Source organism: Plecotus auritus (genome assembly GCF_963455305.1).
Source record: "Plecotus auritus genome assembly, chromosome: 8".
NCBI lineage: Eukaryota > Metazoa > Chordata > Mammalia > Chiroptera > Vespertilionidae > Plecotus > Plecotus auritus.
Genome location: NC_137782.1, coordinates 119676448 through 119692522, shown reverse-complemented (window position 1 = coordinate 119692522; position 16075 = coordinate 119676448). Strand labels below are relative to the sequence as shown.

Here is a 16075-nt window from a genome sequence, read left to right as displayed (position 1 = left end):
AATGGCTGTTAGGCTCTGTTTTTAACATCTGAGTCCAGTTAGCCACCAGGAACCCTTCTCAGTAAATATCTTCTTTCTCAGGACCCACATAAGGAAAAGGGGTCTGTGCAGATGTGAATAAGTTAAGGCTGTTGATGGAGTGATTACCCAAGATTATCTGGGTGGGTCCTAAATGACAATGCAAGTGTTCTTCCTTCTAAGAAGAAGCAGAGAGAGATTTGTCAGACAAAGGAAAAGGCGATGTGACCACCGAGACAGAAATTGGATCGATGAGATCTCAAGGAATGTTGGCAGCCACCAGAAGCTGGAAGAGACAAGGAATATATTCTCCCTAGAGCCTCAGAAGGGAATATGGCCCTGCCAACACCTCGATTTTGATTTAGTGAAACTCATTTCGGACTTCCGGCCTCCACAACAGTAAGGGAAAGCATTTCTGGTGTTTTAAGCCACCCAGTTCACAGTGATTTGTTGGAGCAACGATGGGGAGCTAATACAATAGGCTTTTCATATGTTTATGGGAGACATGAAAAGCCTTTTGACTTTTAAAAACATAAAAATGAAATATCACACAATAATATGAACAGTATAATCCTATTTATGTGAAAGTAGATCTGAATATTGTATATGTGCTTACACATGTAGATAACTGCTTGGGAAAATGTCTGGAAGGATGCACATCAAACTAGTAACAGGAAGGTGTTTAACTGGAGGGAGTTATGGGAAGGGGGAAAGAGGAAAGTTTACTTTTTACTCAAGATACATCTATATTTTTGAAAAAGTTTTATCAGACTGTATTCATGTGCTGTGTAGAAAACTAGAGAAGGCATATCTGCTTGTTGTAAAATATGTAGGAAGTAGTAAACAAAACGGCCTCTCTCCTCTCATCTAGCCCTTTTCCCAGAAATATTGATAATAATTTGGTGTGCACCTTCTCAGGCTTTTTCAATGCAGAAACAGACATATGTAATTTTTAAAAAGTATTTGTTGATTTCAGGGAGAGAGAGAGAGAGAGAAACCAATTTGTTGTTCTTTATTTGTGCATTCATTGGTTGCTTCTTGTATGTGTCCTGACAGGGTATCGAACCCACAACCTAGGCATATTGAAACGAACTGAACTAAGCGGCAAGGATGATTAAAAAAAATGAGAGTGAGTGCCATATATTAAAAAATGAGTGAGTGACTGCCTTTCCTTAAAGGGTGTCTCTCCAAAATCATTCCAGGATGTATATGTGCAGGGGCCTCATTCTGTTGATCTGATAAGAAAGACCCAGAACTCATTTTACAGACCTCCCTGCTACTTTGCATTTTCTGGAATCTGTGCGCTTGTCCATATGTGGGTGGATCGCTCTAGAAAACTTCTCTGCCAGTTGTTTTAAATGGTTTTAGGTATTTCCCTACTGCCTTCCAGTCTGCTTATAAAATTTATGCTCCCACCTGTAGTTCCCCACTGGGGATGACACAAGATCCACTTTTCACACTTTCCCAAACTGGTTGGAGAGGGACATTATCTTAATGTGATTGGAACAGGCATTTAAGTATGAGGCTGGTTGGGTTTTTTTCATTTACTCATTGGCTACCGAGGCCGATTTGTGAATGGCTTCAGAGGTCACTGGCAGAGGATTTTCCTTCCAACGAACCAAATGCGAATCCTCTGCGCACCCAAGACCCTAAGTTATTTGGTTAAGGATAGAGCACGGAACCATGAGGTGAAAGTGGTCTTTGGGATTTCAGGTGACTTGGGACACCTGCAGAAGGTAAAAAGCCTGGACTAGGGCGAGGAGCACGTTGAAGCCCCGCAGAAGAGGAGCGGAAGGCTGCCCAGCATACTCCGGGTGCCATAAATTTTCCTCATCCCCTGCTCCATGCAGCCGGCGAGGGCGCCAGGCCGGGTGGTATCCCGCGCTCGGGAGAACTCCAGGCAGCGAGAGTCGCAGGCAGGTCTGTGTGTCCGAAGCTTTCCCACAGGGGGCAGTGCCGCCCGCGCGCGCCGCTGCGATGGGAGGGGGTGCGGAATCCGTGCGGAGTTCTGGGGGTTATTTGGAAGTAAGTTAGGGGCTGCCTGGGGGTGGGGGCGGGACTCCAACCGGCTCGCGGGCGGGTGGGGGAGGGCCGCTGGGGGTGCGAGGTGGGGCGCCGGGGCGAGTCTGGGGGTGAGGGCGGGGCGCGCGGCGGGTAGGCGCAGCCCCCGGAAGGTGTGAGCGACTGGTGTGCGAGTGTGAATGCGAGTGTGTGCGCGCCGGAGCTGGCGGGGTTCCGCGCGGCGCGGGTGTCAGCTTGCAGCCGGGCTCCTCCCTCCGGCCCCCCTGCCCAGCCCGGCGGGCCCTCCTTCCTGCCCCGCTCGCCCCTCCCTGGCGGGCCAGGCGCTGGGACGCCCCGGCGGAGCAGGCGGTGGCGGCGAGTTGGGGAGCCCTGGGCTCGGCGCTGCCGGAGGGGCCCGAGCCGAGCCGCCCCCGCTCGGCCCGGCCGTGCCGGCCCCGCTTCCCGCCGGACCACGCCCTGTCAAACTTTGTTGCTGCGGCCGCTGCGGCGGCGAGCGGAGCGGCCGGGCGAGCGGGAGGGAGGGGCGCCGAGCCGGGCCGGGCCGGGCGCGGGCGGCGCGGGGCGCGGAGAGCGGTGGCCCCGGCCCGCGGCCCCACCATGCCCCAGCTCGGCGGCGGCGGCTCGGGCGCCGGGGCGGCCGGTGGAGGGGACGATCTCGGGGCGAACGACGAGCTGATCCCCTTCCAGGACGAAGGGGGCGAGGAGCAGGAGCCGAGCAGCGACAGCGCCTCGGCGCAGCGGGACCTGGACGAAGTCAAGTCGTCCCTGGTCAACGAGTCGGAGAACCAGAGCAGCAGCTCGGACTCGGAGGTAAGGAGGCTCCGGCGGCCGACCCTGCGGACCCCGGCTCGGCGCCCGCTCACCCGCCCTCGCCTTTGTGTCTCCTTTGCAGGCGGAGAGGCGCCCGCAGCCCTCTCGGGACGGCTTCCAGAAGCCGCGGGACTATTTCGCCGAAGGTACGTGCTGGTCCGGGCAGCCCCCATTCCCGGGCCCCGCGGTGCTCTGAGCCTCAGTTCGGGCCGCCCCGATTCCCCGCGTCCCCGCTCTCCGCCCTGTCCTGGGGCGCGCGTGAGGGCACTCGGGTCCCGGGTCCCCGTCCAGGGGCCCCTGCCGCGGCGCTCGGCCTCACCCCGCCTTGGTCTTGCCCGCAGTGAGAAGGCCCCAGGACGGCGCGTTCTTTAAGGGTCCCCCGTACCCTGGGTACCCGTTCCTGATGATCCCAGACCTGAGCAGCCCGTATCTCCCCAACGGACCCCTGTCTCCCGGAGGAGCACGCACGGTGAGCGTCTGTCCGGCCGCGCTGGGCGGTTGGGAGGCCCGGCCGGCGGGATGCGCCCCCGGGCTCGGCAGCGGGTGGGGGATGGGGCCGTCCCGGAGGATCCGGGGCAGAACTCTGCGGAGTTGAACGACTCAGTGGCGGCGAAGCGTTAGGCTGCGCTAGCCAGTGCCTGGATGAACGTAAAAACCCTTTAAATAACCCCCTTTTTCTGGGGAGAAGCTTTGGGGTCCACTTCTGGGGTCTCCTTTGGCTTCCAAAGTTCTTTGCTCCCAAGAAGGAAAACTTGGATTTTTGCCGGTTTCGGGCGGGTGGGTCTCGTTTTCCTTCCTGGAAGTGGGTCAGCTTTCCTTGGCAGTTGGGCAGTGGGCCCGGGAGCTGGGTTGGCGACGTTGCCCCCCGACCTCAGTTTCACAGGCAGCTGCGAGTTGGTTCCTAAGAAACCCAGTGTCGTGGCGGGTTATTCACACACCCCTCTTCCCACCCCCAGCCCTCGCGCGGGGGCCTCAGCTTCTCTGTGGAGCTCGGGGTTTTAAACTCGCTGAGATTTCGAGGGCAACCCGCGGCATTCTTCAAGTTGAGGAACTTGGCTTTTCCCTCCTTTGTTGCCGACTTTTCTCATTTAAAGCGAGCGCTGCGACACTTTAAACCTGTTAATGGGCGCGCATTGTGTGCTGCGCGCTGGCATTTAGAGCCGTGATTAAGCAAATTGACCCGGCTCCAGACGACGTGCAAATGAGGGCGGATTCCATTCCCCCCCTCGCTCGCTCTGGACTCCCGCCCCCCTGAGTCGCCAGGGGCGCAAACCCCGGGCTGGCTAGGCTTTGTGTCCCAGTAGCCGCCACCCCAAGCAGGGGTCCTCTGCCCAGGTGCTAGGTCCGATGGTAGATTTGGGTGAGCGCCTATCTACTACGTGCCAGGTTGTAGCGTGCTGTCCCTTGGGCGATGCACGCACGGTAGTGGTTCTCTGCTTTCCAGTTGGTTCTTGATTCCGGGGCAGGAGGTATTGGCGCCTTAGGAGCAGGGCCGGACAAACGCACTTTATATTCGCGCAGCCCTTAAGTAATAATTATAATTCAAGGGCCACCTGAGAAACGCTCGGTGCTAAATGGACGATCCCTGCTGTCAAGGTCGGTGGGGAGCGGAGGCCTTTGCTGTGGGTACAATGGTGCGCTCTGCTGGCCAGTGAGATGAGGGAGTGGAGGTGGGGGCTCTGACCAACCGAGGTGGCAGCGGGACCACACAGCCCTCACCGGTCAAGCAGGGAAGATCTGCGGCTTTGGCCCTTGTTTCGGAGCATCCCAGGAAGTTCTGAATATAAACTGGATGTTACAGTTTACGTTCACATTAAAGGAAAAAAGGTGTGAGTAGAAGTTGAGCGATACAAGCTGTAGCCACTTCGTTTAGGTTTTCACTGATTCCCTTCCATGTCCGCAGATGGAGCTCAGTTCTGAAAGTTTTGGTAGGGTTCCTGTAACTGTGTGTTTGAGAGGGTTATGCTGCCAACGTCTCAGTTTCCCATTTCCCATTAGATGCCTGGAAAGAGGAGTCTGGTGGCATTAGCCAAGGTGAGGGAGCACGGATCCAGGGCCTGGTGCAGACAGGTCCCAAACATGACCAGTTATTTCCCTCCAGCGGGCTATTCCTTCTGCCTACCCATTTCTTACTCGGGCATTTGGATTCTTCCTCTTTGAATGGTGACTCTGACAGCTGCCCCCCCAGGGACAGATCTTCTGTTTGTCTCAGCCCTCTCCTTCCTTCCTTCTTTCTACCATTTTACATGTTCTTTTGCCTAAACACTTCCAAGGCCGGTTCTTGGTGATGCTGAGGACTCCTGATTACTAAATCCAGGCCTGTGTGGGATTTTCGGAGCCCTCCTTGGGGAAGTCGACCTTTCCCCCCTGCATGCCTCTGACTGCCAGCTTATCCTCACCCCTGCAGCTGTTCCCTGCCCTAGCCTATGTTGCTAACCCTCTGTTCAAGCCTTCGAGGACTCTCTCTCTCTCTCTCTCTCTCTCTCCCCTTCACAAGGGACTTAGTGTGTCCTAGCCCATTCTCATACCTACATTTTGTCTCCCTGGTGATTTGTCTGCAGAAATTCAGTTCCCCCATTGTTTCTGTGATCTTTAAGTGCCTATCACTGTGTTAGGCCTGCCTGATTCCAAAGTTAATTGATGTATGGGGACATTTCCTGCAGTTCAGTCAGCTCAATAGAACCTGCTCTTTGACCCTATCTATCCTTGGGCATCATGGACTGTTAGGACAGCAAGTGAGGAAACCCTTGCATTTGTCTGGACTTTAAGGTTGAGATGATGCTTTCCTCTGGGTGATTATATTAATGTAACTAATGTGATTCTCACTGTAGGCAAACTGTAGGCCCTCTGTTGAGGTCCCATCCTCTTAAAATGGATGTAGATAGATATGGGATGGAGGAAGGGGGAGAGAAAGGGAGGTGGCTGCAGGAGGGAGGGGCGTGTCTGGAATATATAATCTGGTCTCTTTTAGTGTCTAGGTCTGTGTTTCCTCTCTAAATTTCACAGCCTTAGGCTTTGTTGCTCTAAGGCTTGTAAGTGGTATAAAATTGGGTGACTTCAGTTCTCTGTTGCACTCACTTTCTGGAAATACCAAGCCAGAAGCAAAAGTAGGGATTAGCTAGAGCAGTGGTCGGCAAACTAATTAGTCAACAGAGCCAAATATCAACAGTACAACGATTGAAATTTCTTTTGAGAGCCAAAATTTTTAAACTTAAACTATATAGGTAGGTACATTGTTATTAACTTAATTAGGGTATTCCTAAGCTGGCCTTTGCTAAAAACTCAAGGGTCCAAAGAACCGCATGTGGCTCGCGAGCCGCAGTTTGCCGACCACTGAGTTAGAGTGCTTCAGAGTGTTAATTGACCCTAGGAATAGCAAGCAGCAGGGCTGCAACACCCTTAGCACTGGCATGATTCCTGCTGGGATGGCTGGGGCCGGCCAGTCCTGCTGTGGGGCCATCTCCTCCCCAGGCATTACCTTTGCCCTCCACTCTGGGTTGGCTGGGAGGCTGGGAAGTGGCCTCTTCCTGAGGCTCTTTAGAGAAGAGGTCCCCTTAACCTGGGGTGTGTGCCAAGCCTCTGAGCCATGATTCATTCCCATCTGGAGCCCTGGGGACCCTGTGGCCTAGGAAGGAAGGAATAACTGCCACAAACCATCTTTCACTTCTTCAAATAGTCACCCCAAAATGATACATTCATTCCTGAAAAGGCTTCACAAGTTTGCTAAACCACCTCAGCGCTGTTGACTAGAATGTTGTTAGGAAAATGTAGGTCAACACAAAAGAAAGTGGATGTCAAAAATAGTTTTACTAATAAAAATAGTTTGACTAATAAGAGCCAAAAGGGAAATGTTGACTGGTTCAGGGAGCTCGCTGCAAAAGGATGGAGAATGGTTTGACTGTGACCACAATGAGAGCGCTAATGACATTTTGGAAAAGAACACCACTGCTAGGTAGATTGTTGAGGAAATCTGTAAGTTTTTTTGGTCCAGTTTATAAATTTAAGAGCTTTTCTCACACATCTCAGCACCACATTCCTCACACCCTTCTCAGACCGTCTCAACTCAAGTTTCTGAATGAAATGGTTTTATTCTCTAAACCTGTGTTTCTTTTTAAGTCCTTCCGATTATCCCACTGCTTCCCCTGGGGAGTGTTGCTGATATCCTGGGTGCTCCCGATTTCTTTTTGACACAAAATAGAGAAGTTGTCTGTTTTTAGGAGTTGTATGTAAAAGCTAAGTAAAACCTTTCTTATGGAAGATAGGATAAACATGCTGCTCTTGGTAAAAGTTCCTTTAAGCCATTTCATCTAAATATAACTTCTGTTCCATTTTTTTCTAAATATAACTGAGGGTTTAATGAGGGCTTTCCACATGGAACAAGCTTTTTCGAGGGCCCTGCCTGCGTTGTTGAAGTTGTGGCACTTGGATTGCTGGGGTGACAAACCCTGTAGAGGGACTCAAACTTTGTCAGCCTTTTCTTTGGATGGGTGCATCTGGCAAGGAATATCTGCTTGCTCTGTTATAATTTTAGAAAGTTATAGGTTGCTCTATTCTTCATTGATCTCACTTCTATGGATTCCTGAGGAGAAAGTAGGCTAGCATACACACACACACACACACACAAAATCTAACCTTTAATAGAGTATTCCAGCCTTTAGAGTGATGTGCAAAATTAACAAAAAAATTTGTGACATAAATAAGAATTTAAATACTTAACCCACTGGAATTATTTAAATTCTTTTTTATGCCACAAATATTTTTGTTACCTCTGCATTATAGATCAGAAAATCTATAATGCAAAGAACCTGCTTATATTCCAATTTAGAGCCAACTTTTACTTGCTAAACTGGGGAACTTTAGATTGGCATCTTTAAGAGTAAGTCTAAGTAAGTTCTCTACTTCATCTGATGTTTATTGAATGGACCCATCATGGGCAGTGGCTAAGGGACTGTGGGAGACAGGATGAATTAGATCCAACTTTGCTCTCTAGGATTTAAAAATGTGTTAGGGAGAAGTAATGTTAGCCTGGCCGGAGTGGCTCATTTGGTTAAGCATCATCCTGAACACCAAAAGGTTGCCGGTTTGATTCCCGGTCAGGGCACATGATGGGTTATGGATTTGATCCCCGGTTGGGGAGCATATGGAAGGCAACTATTCTCTCTCTCTCTCTCTCCTCAATTTCCTTGGGCATGGATTTAAAAAAAAAAAAAAAAGAAGAAGAAGTAATGTTAGCACAAACTACTATAATAGGAAGTATATGTTAGGAGCCCATAAAGTCCAGAGAAGAATTTTGAGAGTAGAAAGATTGTTTGGGTCAGCAAGATCAAGGGAGGCAGGTGGGGGAAGTTGTTGTTGTTATTGTTTTTTCATTGATTTGTAGAGAGGGGGAGAAAGAGAGGGAGAGAGAGAGAGAAACATCTATGTGAGAGGGAAACATGGATCAGCTGCCTCCTGCACAACCCCTACCGGGGATTGAGCCTACAATCCAGGTATGTGCTCTGACCCAGAATCGAACCAGCAACCTTTCAATGCACAGGAAGACGCCCAACCAACTGAGCCACACTGGCCAGGACAAGGAAGTTGTTTTACACCAGTGCCCCAAAACTCAGTCATTCTTTTTTAAAAAAAATTTTTATTGTTGAAAGTATTACATAGATCCTCCATTTCTCCCTATTAACCACTCCCAGCCCTCTTCTGTCCCCCTCAGTCATTCTTTAATTCAGAGCAATTCTTGTTAATTGTGTAGCCTCTAAAACTAATTTTCTATATATATAAAAGGCTAATATGCAAAGTGTTCCCTCGGGAGTTCGACCAGGACACCGGGAGTTCGATTGCTCGCTATGATGTGCGCTGACTACCAGAGGGTGGTGCGGAACATGGCGGGTGACCAGCAGCAGCGGCAGGGCCCTAAGGAAGCCAGGGAAGGAGGAGGCGGGGAACCTGATCAGCCCTGATTGCTGGCCAGGCCTAAGGACCCTACCCGTGCATGACTTCCGTGCACTGGGCCTCTAGTATACAATAATATTAAATATCAACTGTAATAGAAAAGTTTTTAAAATATATTTAAAATAATTCTTGTTCATGATAAATGTAAATAAATAGTACAGAGGTGTTTAGAGTGGACAGTGGAAGTCCTACTTCCCCCTCATCTTGAGGTTGAAGCCAGCACAGGGAGAGCAGAGGCATGGAGGAAGGGAAAAGTTCAGGGGTGTTCGGGGTAATGCAAGTTATTCTATTTACCTGGAAGGGTAAGGGGCCAGACCTTGAATGCCAGTGAAGGAATTTGGTCTTATTCAAGAGGCAGCAGAGAACCATGGAAAGTGATGCTGGGAAGTGATGTGACTCATACATGTGCTTAGAGCAGTAATTGTGATCGGAGGGAGAGGACCTGGAAGGAGCCAGAACAGTCAGAAGACTCACAGGAGTCCAAGGGTGAGATGAAAAGGGCTTAAGGGTATCCAAATGGAAAGGATGGGAGAGACTGGGATGGTCGGTTGAATTAGCGCAGGGAGAGGTGACACTATAGGCAGCAAGTGGCTGATGTCACAGTGAACTCCTGGGGTCTGAGCCTTGGTGACCTGGGGGAATGACTGCCTGCAGGTGGGGCCCTGGCCTGCCATCTGCCTACTCATGCTGGACTGACCCTTGACTATTTTGGCAGAATCGGAGCCCACATGTAAGAAGCTCTCCCTTGGCCCTAACCGGTTTGGCTCAGTGAATAGAGCGTCGGCCTGCGGACTGAAGGGCCCCAGGTTCGATTCCGGTCAAGGGCATGTACCTTGGTTGTGGGCACATCCCCAATAGGGAGTGTGCAGGAGGCAGCTGATCGATGTTTCTCTCTCATCATTGTTTCTAACTCTCTATCCCTTTCCCTTCCTCTCTGTAAAAAAAAAAAAATCAATATAATAGATAAAAAAAAAAAAAAAAGCTCTCCCCTTGGAGAAGCTGCTAGGTTTCATTGGAGACGCATTGGGTTTGAGGGGATATTGAGGGAATAGGTAACTGCAGCAACTGGGTGATGCAGGGGAGCAAGAGAAGAGGGGGAGGGGATGCTCAGATAGAGGAAGAAGTCACTGAAGGAGAATGGAAAGGAGCACTTGCCAAGGAGGGAGAGGAGCTTAGGTACTGTGGCTACATGGGAGGGAGCTGGAGGGAAAGGAAAGGGGAGGGGTGTTCTCAGTGACACATGCCACAGAGGGACAAGAAGATGGAGGAGTCGAGAGGGGCTTTGGGAATTCTCTAATTAGGAAGTTAGTGGTGCCCACAGAGAGAAGTGTTCCAGGCAAGTGCATTGATAATGATAGGGAGGCAGACACTAGCTTGGGGGCTTCCCCGTCGGGTGCCAAAGTGCTGTGCATTGGACTAGTCCTAGGTGTGGCCCATCCCTCACTTCTCTGCCAGCACCCCCCGAGCAGACTCCCGCAGTGGCGAGCAGCCTGCTCTCTCTAACCTTGAGTACCTTACACATTTCATTTTCTGTCCTACCATAACCTGGAAGATGCTGGAAAATCAGACTCCAGATAACCATTTAAGAAGAATGGGTGTGGCATGAAGGGGGAAAGGGGGAGCCACAGGCTTTGGAAAGTATATTTAGGATGCTGGAGTGGGGGCTTGTTTGCAGGGGCAGTAAGGTAGCATGGAAGATGAATGGAGGAAAAGATAGGAAGAAGAGATGAGACTGAGAAGTTAGGGAAGAAGGTAAAGTCGTCTTCCTTTGTTGATGGAGGATGCTTAAGAGTAGATGTTTTTTATTTTGCAGACTAGCCCAAGAGCTGAAGCTGAGGATGTAGAAAAAGGCAGAGGTGGCAGAAATTGAGGGGGGAGTGCATGGGGATGGCTAGACGGTTTTGAGAGTCTCAGTAAAACCAAGGGCAAGTTGGCTGGGGTGGGGGTCTTGGAATTTTGTTTGCAGTAAGTAGGGAGACTAAAGGCCCTTTCTCTACCCGCTTTATAAATCTGAAAATGTTGGGAACCTCTGAGCTACATGTTAAATAATGAAACACTTATGCATTGCTTGAAAGATATGACATACTGGGGAAAATTTTCCTCTTTTTATTGTCTGGAGCCGACTGATTTTGAAGGGGGATGGAGATGGGAATCAAAATACAACTCATTTGCAATCAGGGGCAGATACTGCAATGTGGTCAGTAATTGGGGGTGGGGAGGAAGGACTGACTGCTTAAAAGCATGTAGAAGACTGCCCCAAATGGACTAATGTATTTTTGGAGGAGGTATTTATATTATCTTCTCTCAAGCTGGATTGGATTTAGTGAAATAAAGGCAGTTTCCAAAACATTGGCATTCAGGAATGAAGGGCGCGCAGGGGAGCGAGGGGACTTGCCTTTTCCTCTGTATGTGTGGCTCAGTGAACCCTCGGGGCTACTATGCCGCTTCTCCCTGAGACTCCCAGGGGTTAGAGGTGCTCTGACTTACCTCAGTTGACAGATACCTTTAAGTTCCTAAAATAAACTTAAGAATTTTAAATCTTTCCTTCTTATTACAAGTATGTAGCCCACAGATTTTCATGGGAAAATGAACATTCAGTTTAGAAATACATTTCAAAGTTTGAAAAGTATAAAAATGTTTTCCACCCTGTTTAGTTGGTTAGAGCATCGTCCTGATATGCCAACGTTGTGGGTTCGATCCCTGGTCAGGCTACATAAACAATGAATGCTGGATGGGTGGAACAACAAATCTCTCTCTCCCTCTCCCCCCCCTCTTCCTCTCGCCCCCCACCTCCTCTCTCCCCAATCCCTCTTTCCCTCTCTATCCCTTTCCTTCTCTCTCTACAATCAATAATTTTTTTTTAAAGCAACCTAAACCTGACTTAAAAAAAATGTTTCCCTAAACATGGCCTTTTCAAGAGTTTTTGTGGAAGTGATGAGGGTAGGTGATAATTCTAGTTACCTGGAGTCCTCAGAACAGGGAATGTACTCATACTCCAAGCTGTTACAGCATTTTAAAAATCTTTTTTATTTAAGAGGAGAAACAAGGTCCCAAGTGCTCACCCTAATTATAGAAAGTAAACAAAGTATAAACAAAAAAATCCACAAAACAAGAAACTACAAATGACTACCCAGTATGTTTAACCTGCCATGTAATAAAAAGTGCTAATAAAGTCGAATCACTTTTCGGCCCACTAAATTAATAAGACTTTGTCTTAATAAGACTCATAAATGCTGGCAAATGTATGGTAAAGTGGGTGCTCTCATTTGCTGTTCTTGAAGAGTGTTAATAACGCCAGTCCATGTGGAAAGCACTTGGCAATGGCTACTAAAACCTGAATATTTTTCATGGCTTCTGACCTGCTGGGAAGTAGATACTTGTTATTCCCATTTCACTGCTGTGCAGACAGACAGACTTGGAGAGGTCAAGTATTTTGTTCAAGGTCATATTACTGCTAATTGTGCAGAGATTTGAACTTGGTTGTGAGTCCAAAGTCTAGGTCTTCCCACTTCACCCTGTGACTTTACACAGTGCCTGATATAACTAGCTCCTCCTCCTCTTGGGGCAAGGGCACCGACCTTTGTTTTCCACTCAGAAGTCCTGATGTGAGTTACCAGTTGTGGGGGAGGGAGGGTAGATTTGTTCCAACTCTACTGAGTGGACCTGGGAATGTACCTTCCCAAATAAACAGTTGTATAAGCGAGTGCATGGCTGTGGTTCCCGTTGTCCCTTCAGCACTGAGCTCCGAGGGGTGAAGTAACTTCAGTGGGTGGCCCCAGGAACTTCACCACACCCCCTCTTTCAGAGGAATAAGTGGTTATCTACTAGCGTGTGAACTGTTTGGAACTTGGGGCTGATTTTTCCTTGTTAAAATCAGTGAGGGCTAGAAGAACACACGAGTGTGTCTTTGGTGTGGAGAAAGGCGGGAGTCAATTGGCTCGCTGCCTCTGTAGTTTGGATAACGACGTTGTTTGGTTAACATACCAAGCTCTGGTGAACCAAGTGTGCAAACATTATTTCCTCATTGTTCATTTTATAAAATATTTTATAAATGGGTTGCTCTTTTAAAGTTCTCTAAGTTAAAAATCAGTCCCATTCATCTATAACTACTCCAGTAAATTGACAGTTAAAGAAATAACTAAGCATTTACACAGAGAATTCTTTTGGATATGGCAGAGAATTTATTAGTCCCCCCACCCTTTGTGTGTGTGTGTGTGTGTGTGTGTGTGTGTGTGTGTGTACGATGGGTTGAAATTAGGAAAGGAATCAGGAAATTCAGTGCTTTTTCCTTCACTTCAGAAACTGTAATATGGTAGAAATATTAGTAAGAGGGCTTCTGAGTATGGTTGAGGGGAGGTACTTGGAGGGCTAGCTAAGCCCTCCTGGAAATCTGGGTATTGCAGGGCACTACGTCTTGGGGAGATAGATGTCTTATTCCTCAATAAGTGAATGGGGCCATTATTTGTTCAAATGTCTACAGAAAATGTGTGGGGAAACAGAAAGGTGTAAATATGAGAGAGAGTAACTGTGATTAAGAAATGGAAGGATCTGCCGATTAATGAAGAAAAACAGAAGAAGTAAGAATGAGTGGTATGAAAAGCTGATCAAGTCCAGATTCGTTGGCAGTAGAGGTTTCTGATGTTTGGAACGACACTCTTCTCCATAAACTCCTAAAAGACTGTATCAGTCACGAATATCAGTTGGATTTTATAACACATGCCTTCTGGGGTTGGGTGGGATGTCCCTCCCTCCCTGAGATTCTTCTATAAGCACCCAGCACGGGTGCCCTGTCGCCCTCACAGCTGGAAGGGGGACCATCCAGCCCACCCACTGGCGAGGAGCACAAGCTCCAGGAGATTGTGGACTTGCCCCAGATCAAACAGTTATGAATGATGGGAACATTACCCTCTTTACTAAGGGAGACCCACAGCAAGCCCGGCAAAAAAGCAGTGCTACAGAAAAACTGCACCTCAAAATACTTCTTTATGAAACCGTAATGTCTGACCCAGGAGAAGTGATTCACAGACATTTGTTGAATGTTGGCAGCATGAATATTTAAACATCAGTGTTTTTAAAAACAGCCCTGCAGGCACCGTTCACACCTATTCCCACATTGAACTCGTGCACATCTGATATTATAATCTGTTTTGTCCATGAGGAAGCTGAGACTGCGAGAGTGGGCGGGGGACCTAGAGTCACCTCTCCAGAAGGTGGCAGAGCCATTATTTGAGCCACAATGCTGCAGTTTCCCTTCTACTGGAAGTTGACAGCCAGATTAATGTGAAAATGCCATTCGGAGCAAGATACAAAGAAGTGGTTTGCACAAGTACAGGAGAAGATGAAGATTGAGTAGCGTCTCTGTATTCATTTTTTTCTGTGGCATTTCCAACCCTTTGACTTAGGAGGCACTTTTAAATCGCTGCTTCTGCCTGGGGTAGCATCAGACCCTTTTAATGGCTGTTCTCTCTACAGTTCCAGAGATGGCGATCATTGCAGTCTTAATCTTTTGTTGCTTTTTTGTGCTCTGCAATTCCTTTTCCCCCCCCTTTAGTATCCCTTGTGTTTTCCTTCTGACATCTTGAGGTGGTAAACTTGGTTCCTTAGATACCGTGATATCTAATACTATTGTGTGCATCTGCTGACTTGGGCTATTGCCTACTTCCTACTCCTGACTAGTCCCGCTTTCTTGTACATGCATGAATATTATTTCATGTGTAAACTGGAGGTCCGGTGCACGAATTTGTGCACAGGTGGGGTCCGTCTGGCCTGCACCAATGAGGGCGGATCAGGCAGGGCCCTCAGGGGAGAGGGGATGCAAGAGGATGGCCAGCTGGCCCTGCCCCCAATTGGGGGGGGCCCCCCCGAGCGGGGCCGGGTGGGCCAGGGGGAGGGGCTGCAGGAGGTTGGCTGGCCAGCTCCACCCCTGATCCAGCCGAGGCCAGCTGTGGGGAGGGGCCAACCTTCAATTGGGCTGGCAGTGTGTGTCATAGCAACCAGTCGTTCTGGTTGCTTGGCTTATATATATATAGATTGGATATAGTCAATGCTTATTAATTACATTATCTATTTAAACTTTTCTAGGTGGGATGCATAGAGGAGAGGTATAGGAGGAATGTTAGACATACACGAGATAAATACACTTTATACCTCTACTTTACAACATAAGCTTTTCTGTTATAAAATGCTTGTCAGGGCCCTAGCTGGCTCAATGGATAGAGTGTCAGCCTGCAGACTGAAGGGTCCTGGGTTTGATTCTGGTCAAGGGCACATGCCTGGGTTGTGGGTTCGATCCCCAGTAGGAGACGTGCAGGAGGCAGCTGCTCAATGATTCTCTCTCATCATTGATGTTTCTCTCCCTCTCCCTTCCTCTCTGAAATCAATAAAAATACATTTAAAAAATAATAAAATGCTTGTCAGGGAGAGACACTGTTGCTGAAGCTTTGGAGTGAGAAATAAATCGTCCTCAGAAGGGTGTTCCCAGGTCCTCCCAGGAGAGGTAATGCAGGAAGGGGCTGTGGTGGTGAGAGTGTGGAGTTTGGAGGCCCCTTAACCTTTTGTATGCCATAAGTGTCTATAGACGCATTTAAATTCAAAATATCGTGCTGTGTGGGGATGGTTTCTGTTTTGGGCACGTGGCAGTTAACTGGTTAATAAGCAGTTGCATTGAGAGAGGGGAGAGAGGAACATGGTGGAGAGAAGCCCAAGGCCTTTGGATGGAGGGCATGCTCCACTGACAGACCACCCCTTTCTCTTGGGCTGCCAGTATGTCTCAGGCCTGGGGCTTGGCCACAATCGGCCAGCCTTGAATCCCAGCCCAGCCTTGGTCTGGCTCTGTGCCTCTGTGCCCCAGGGCTCTCTTCGGCAAAATGGGGATAATATTAGTATTTGAGGGTCACTGAATTAACATTTTGGCTAAATGGACTGTGTTTTAAAACCAGGATTTGTCCAAGGCTGAAACGAAATATCAACATCATAGAACGAATTTCTGGGATATAAAAAGCAATAACAGGCCTGGCTGGGTGTCTCTGTTGGAGCATTCTCCCGGACACCAAAGGGTGGTGGGTTTGATTCCCAGTCAGGGCATATACCTAGGTTTCGGGTTCTATTCCTGGTCGGGGCAAGTATGGGAGGCAACTGATGGAAGTTTCTCTCTCACTTTGATGCCTCTCTCTGTTTCCCCCCCCTTCCTCTCTAAAAAAAAATCAATACAAACATATCCTTGGATGAGGATTAAAACATAAAAAAGAAGTAATAAATGTCATAAAAATAATGTACAGAT

General features: G+C 48.7%; 1 protein-coding gene across 1 annotated transcript in view; it reads left to right on the top strand.

The window, feature by feature from the left end:
• Nucleotides 1-2415: 2415 nt before the first annotated feature.
• TCF7L1 (transcription factor 7 like 1) overlaps nucleotides 2416-16075 on the top strand; it is a 168550-nt gene continuing 154890 nt past the window's right edge. Inside the window, exons 1-3 of the mRNA XM_080683181.1 lie at nucleotides 2416-2850; nucleotides 2933-2996; nucleotides 3192-3319. Of these exons, the coding sequence (XP_080539307.1) occupies nucleotides 2638-2850; nucleotides 2933-2996; nucleotides 3192-3319 (405 nt within the window). The 5' untranslated portion in view covers nucleotides 2416-2637. The remainder of the gene's footprint in view (nucleotides 2851-2932; nucleotides 2997-3191; nucleotides 3320-16075) is intronic.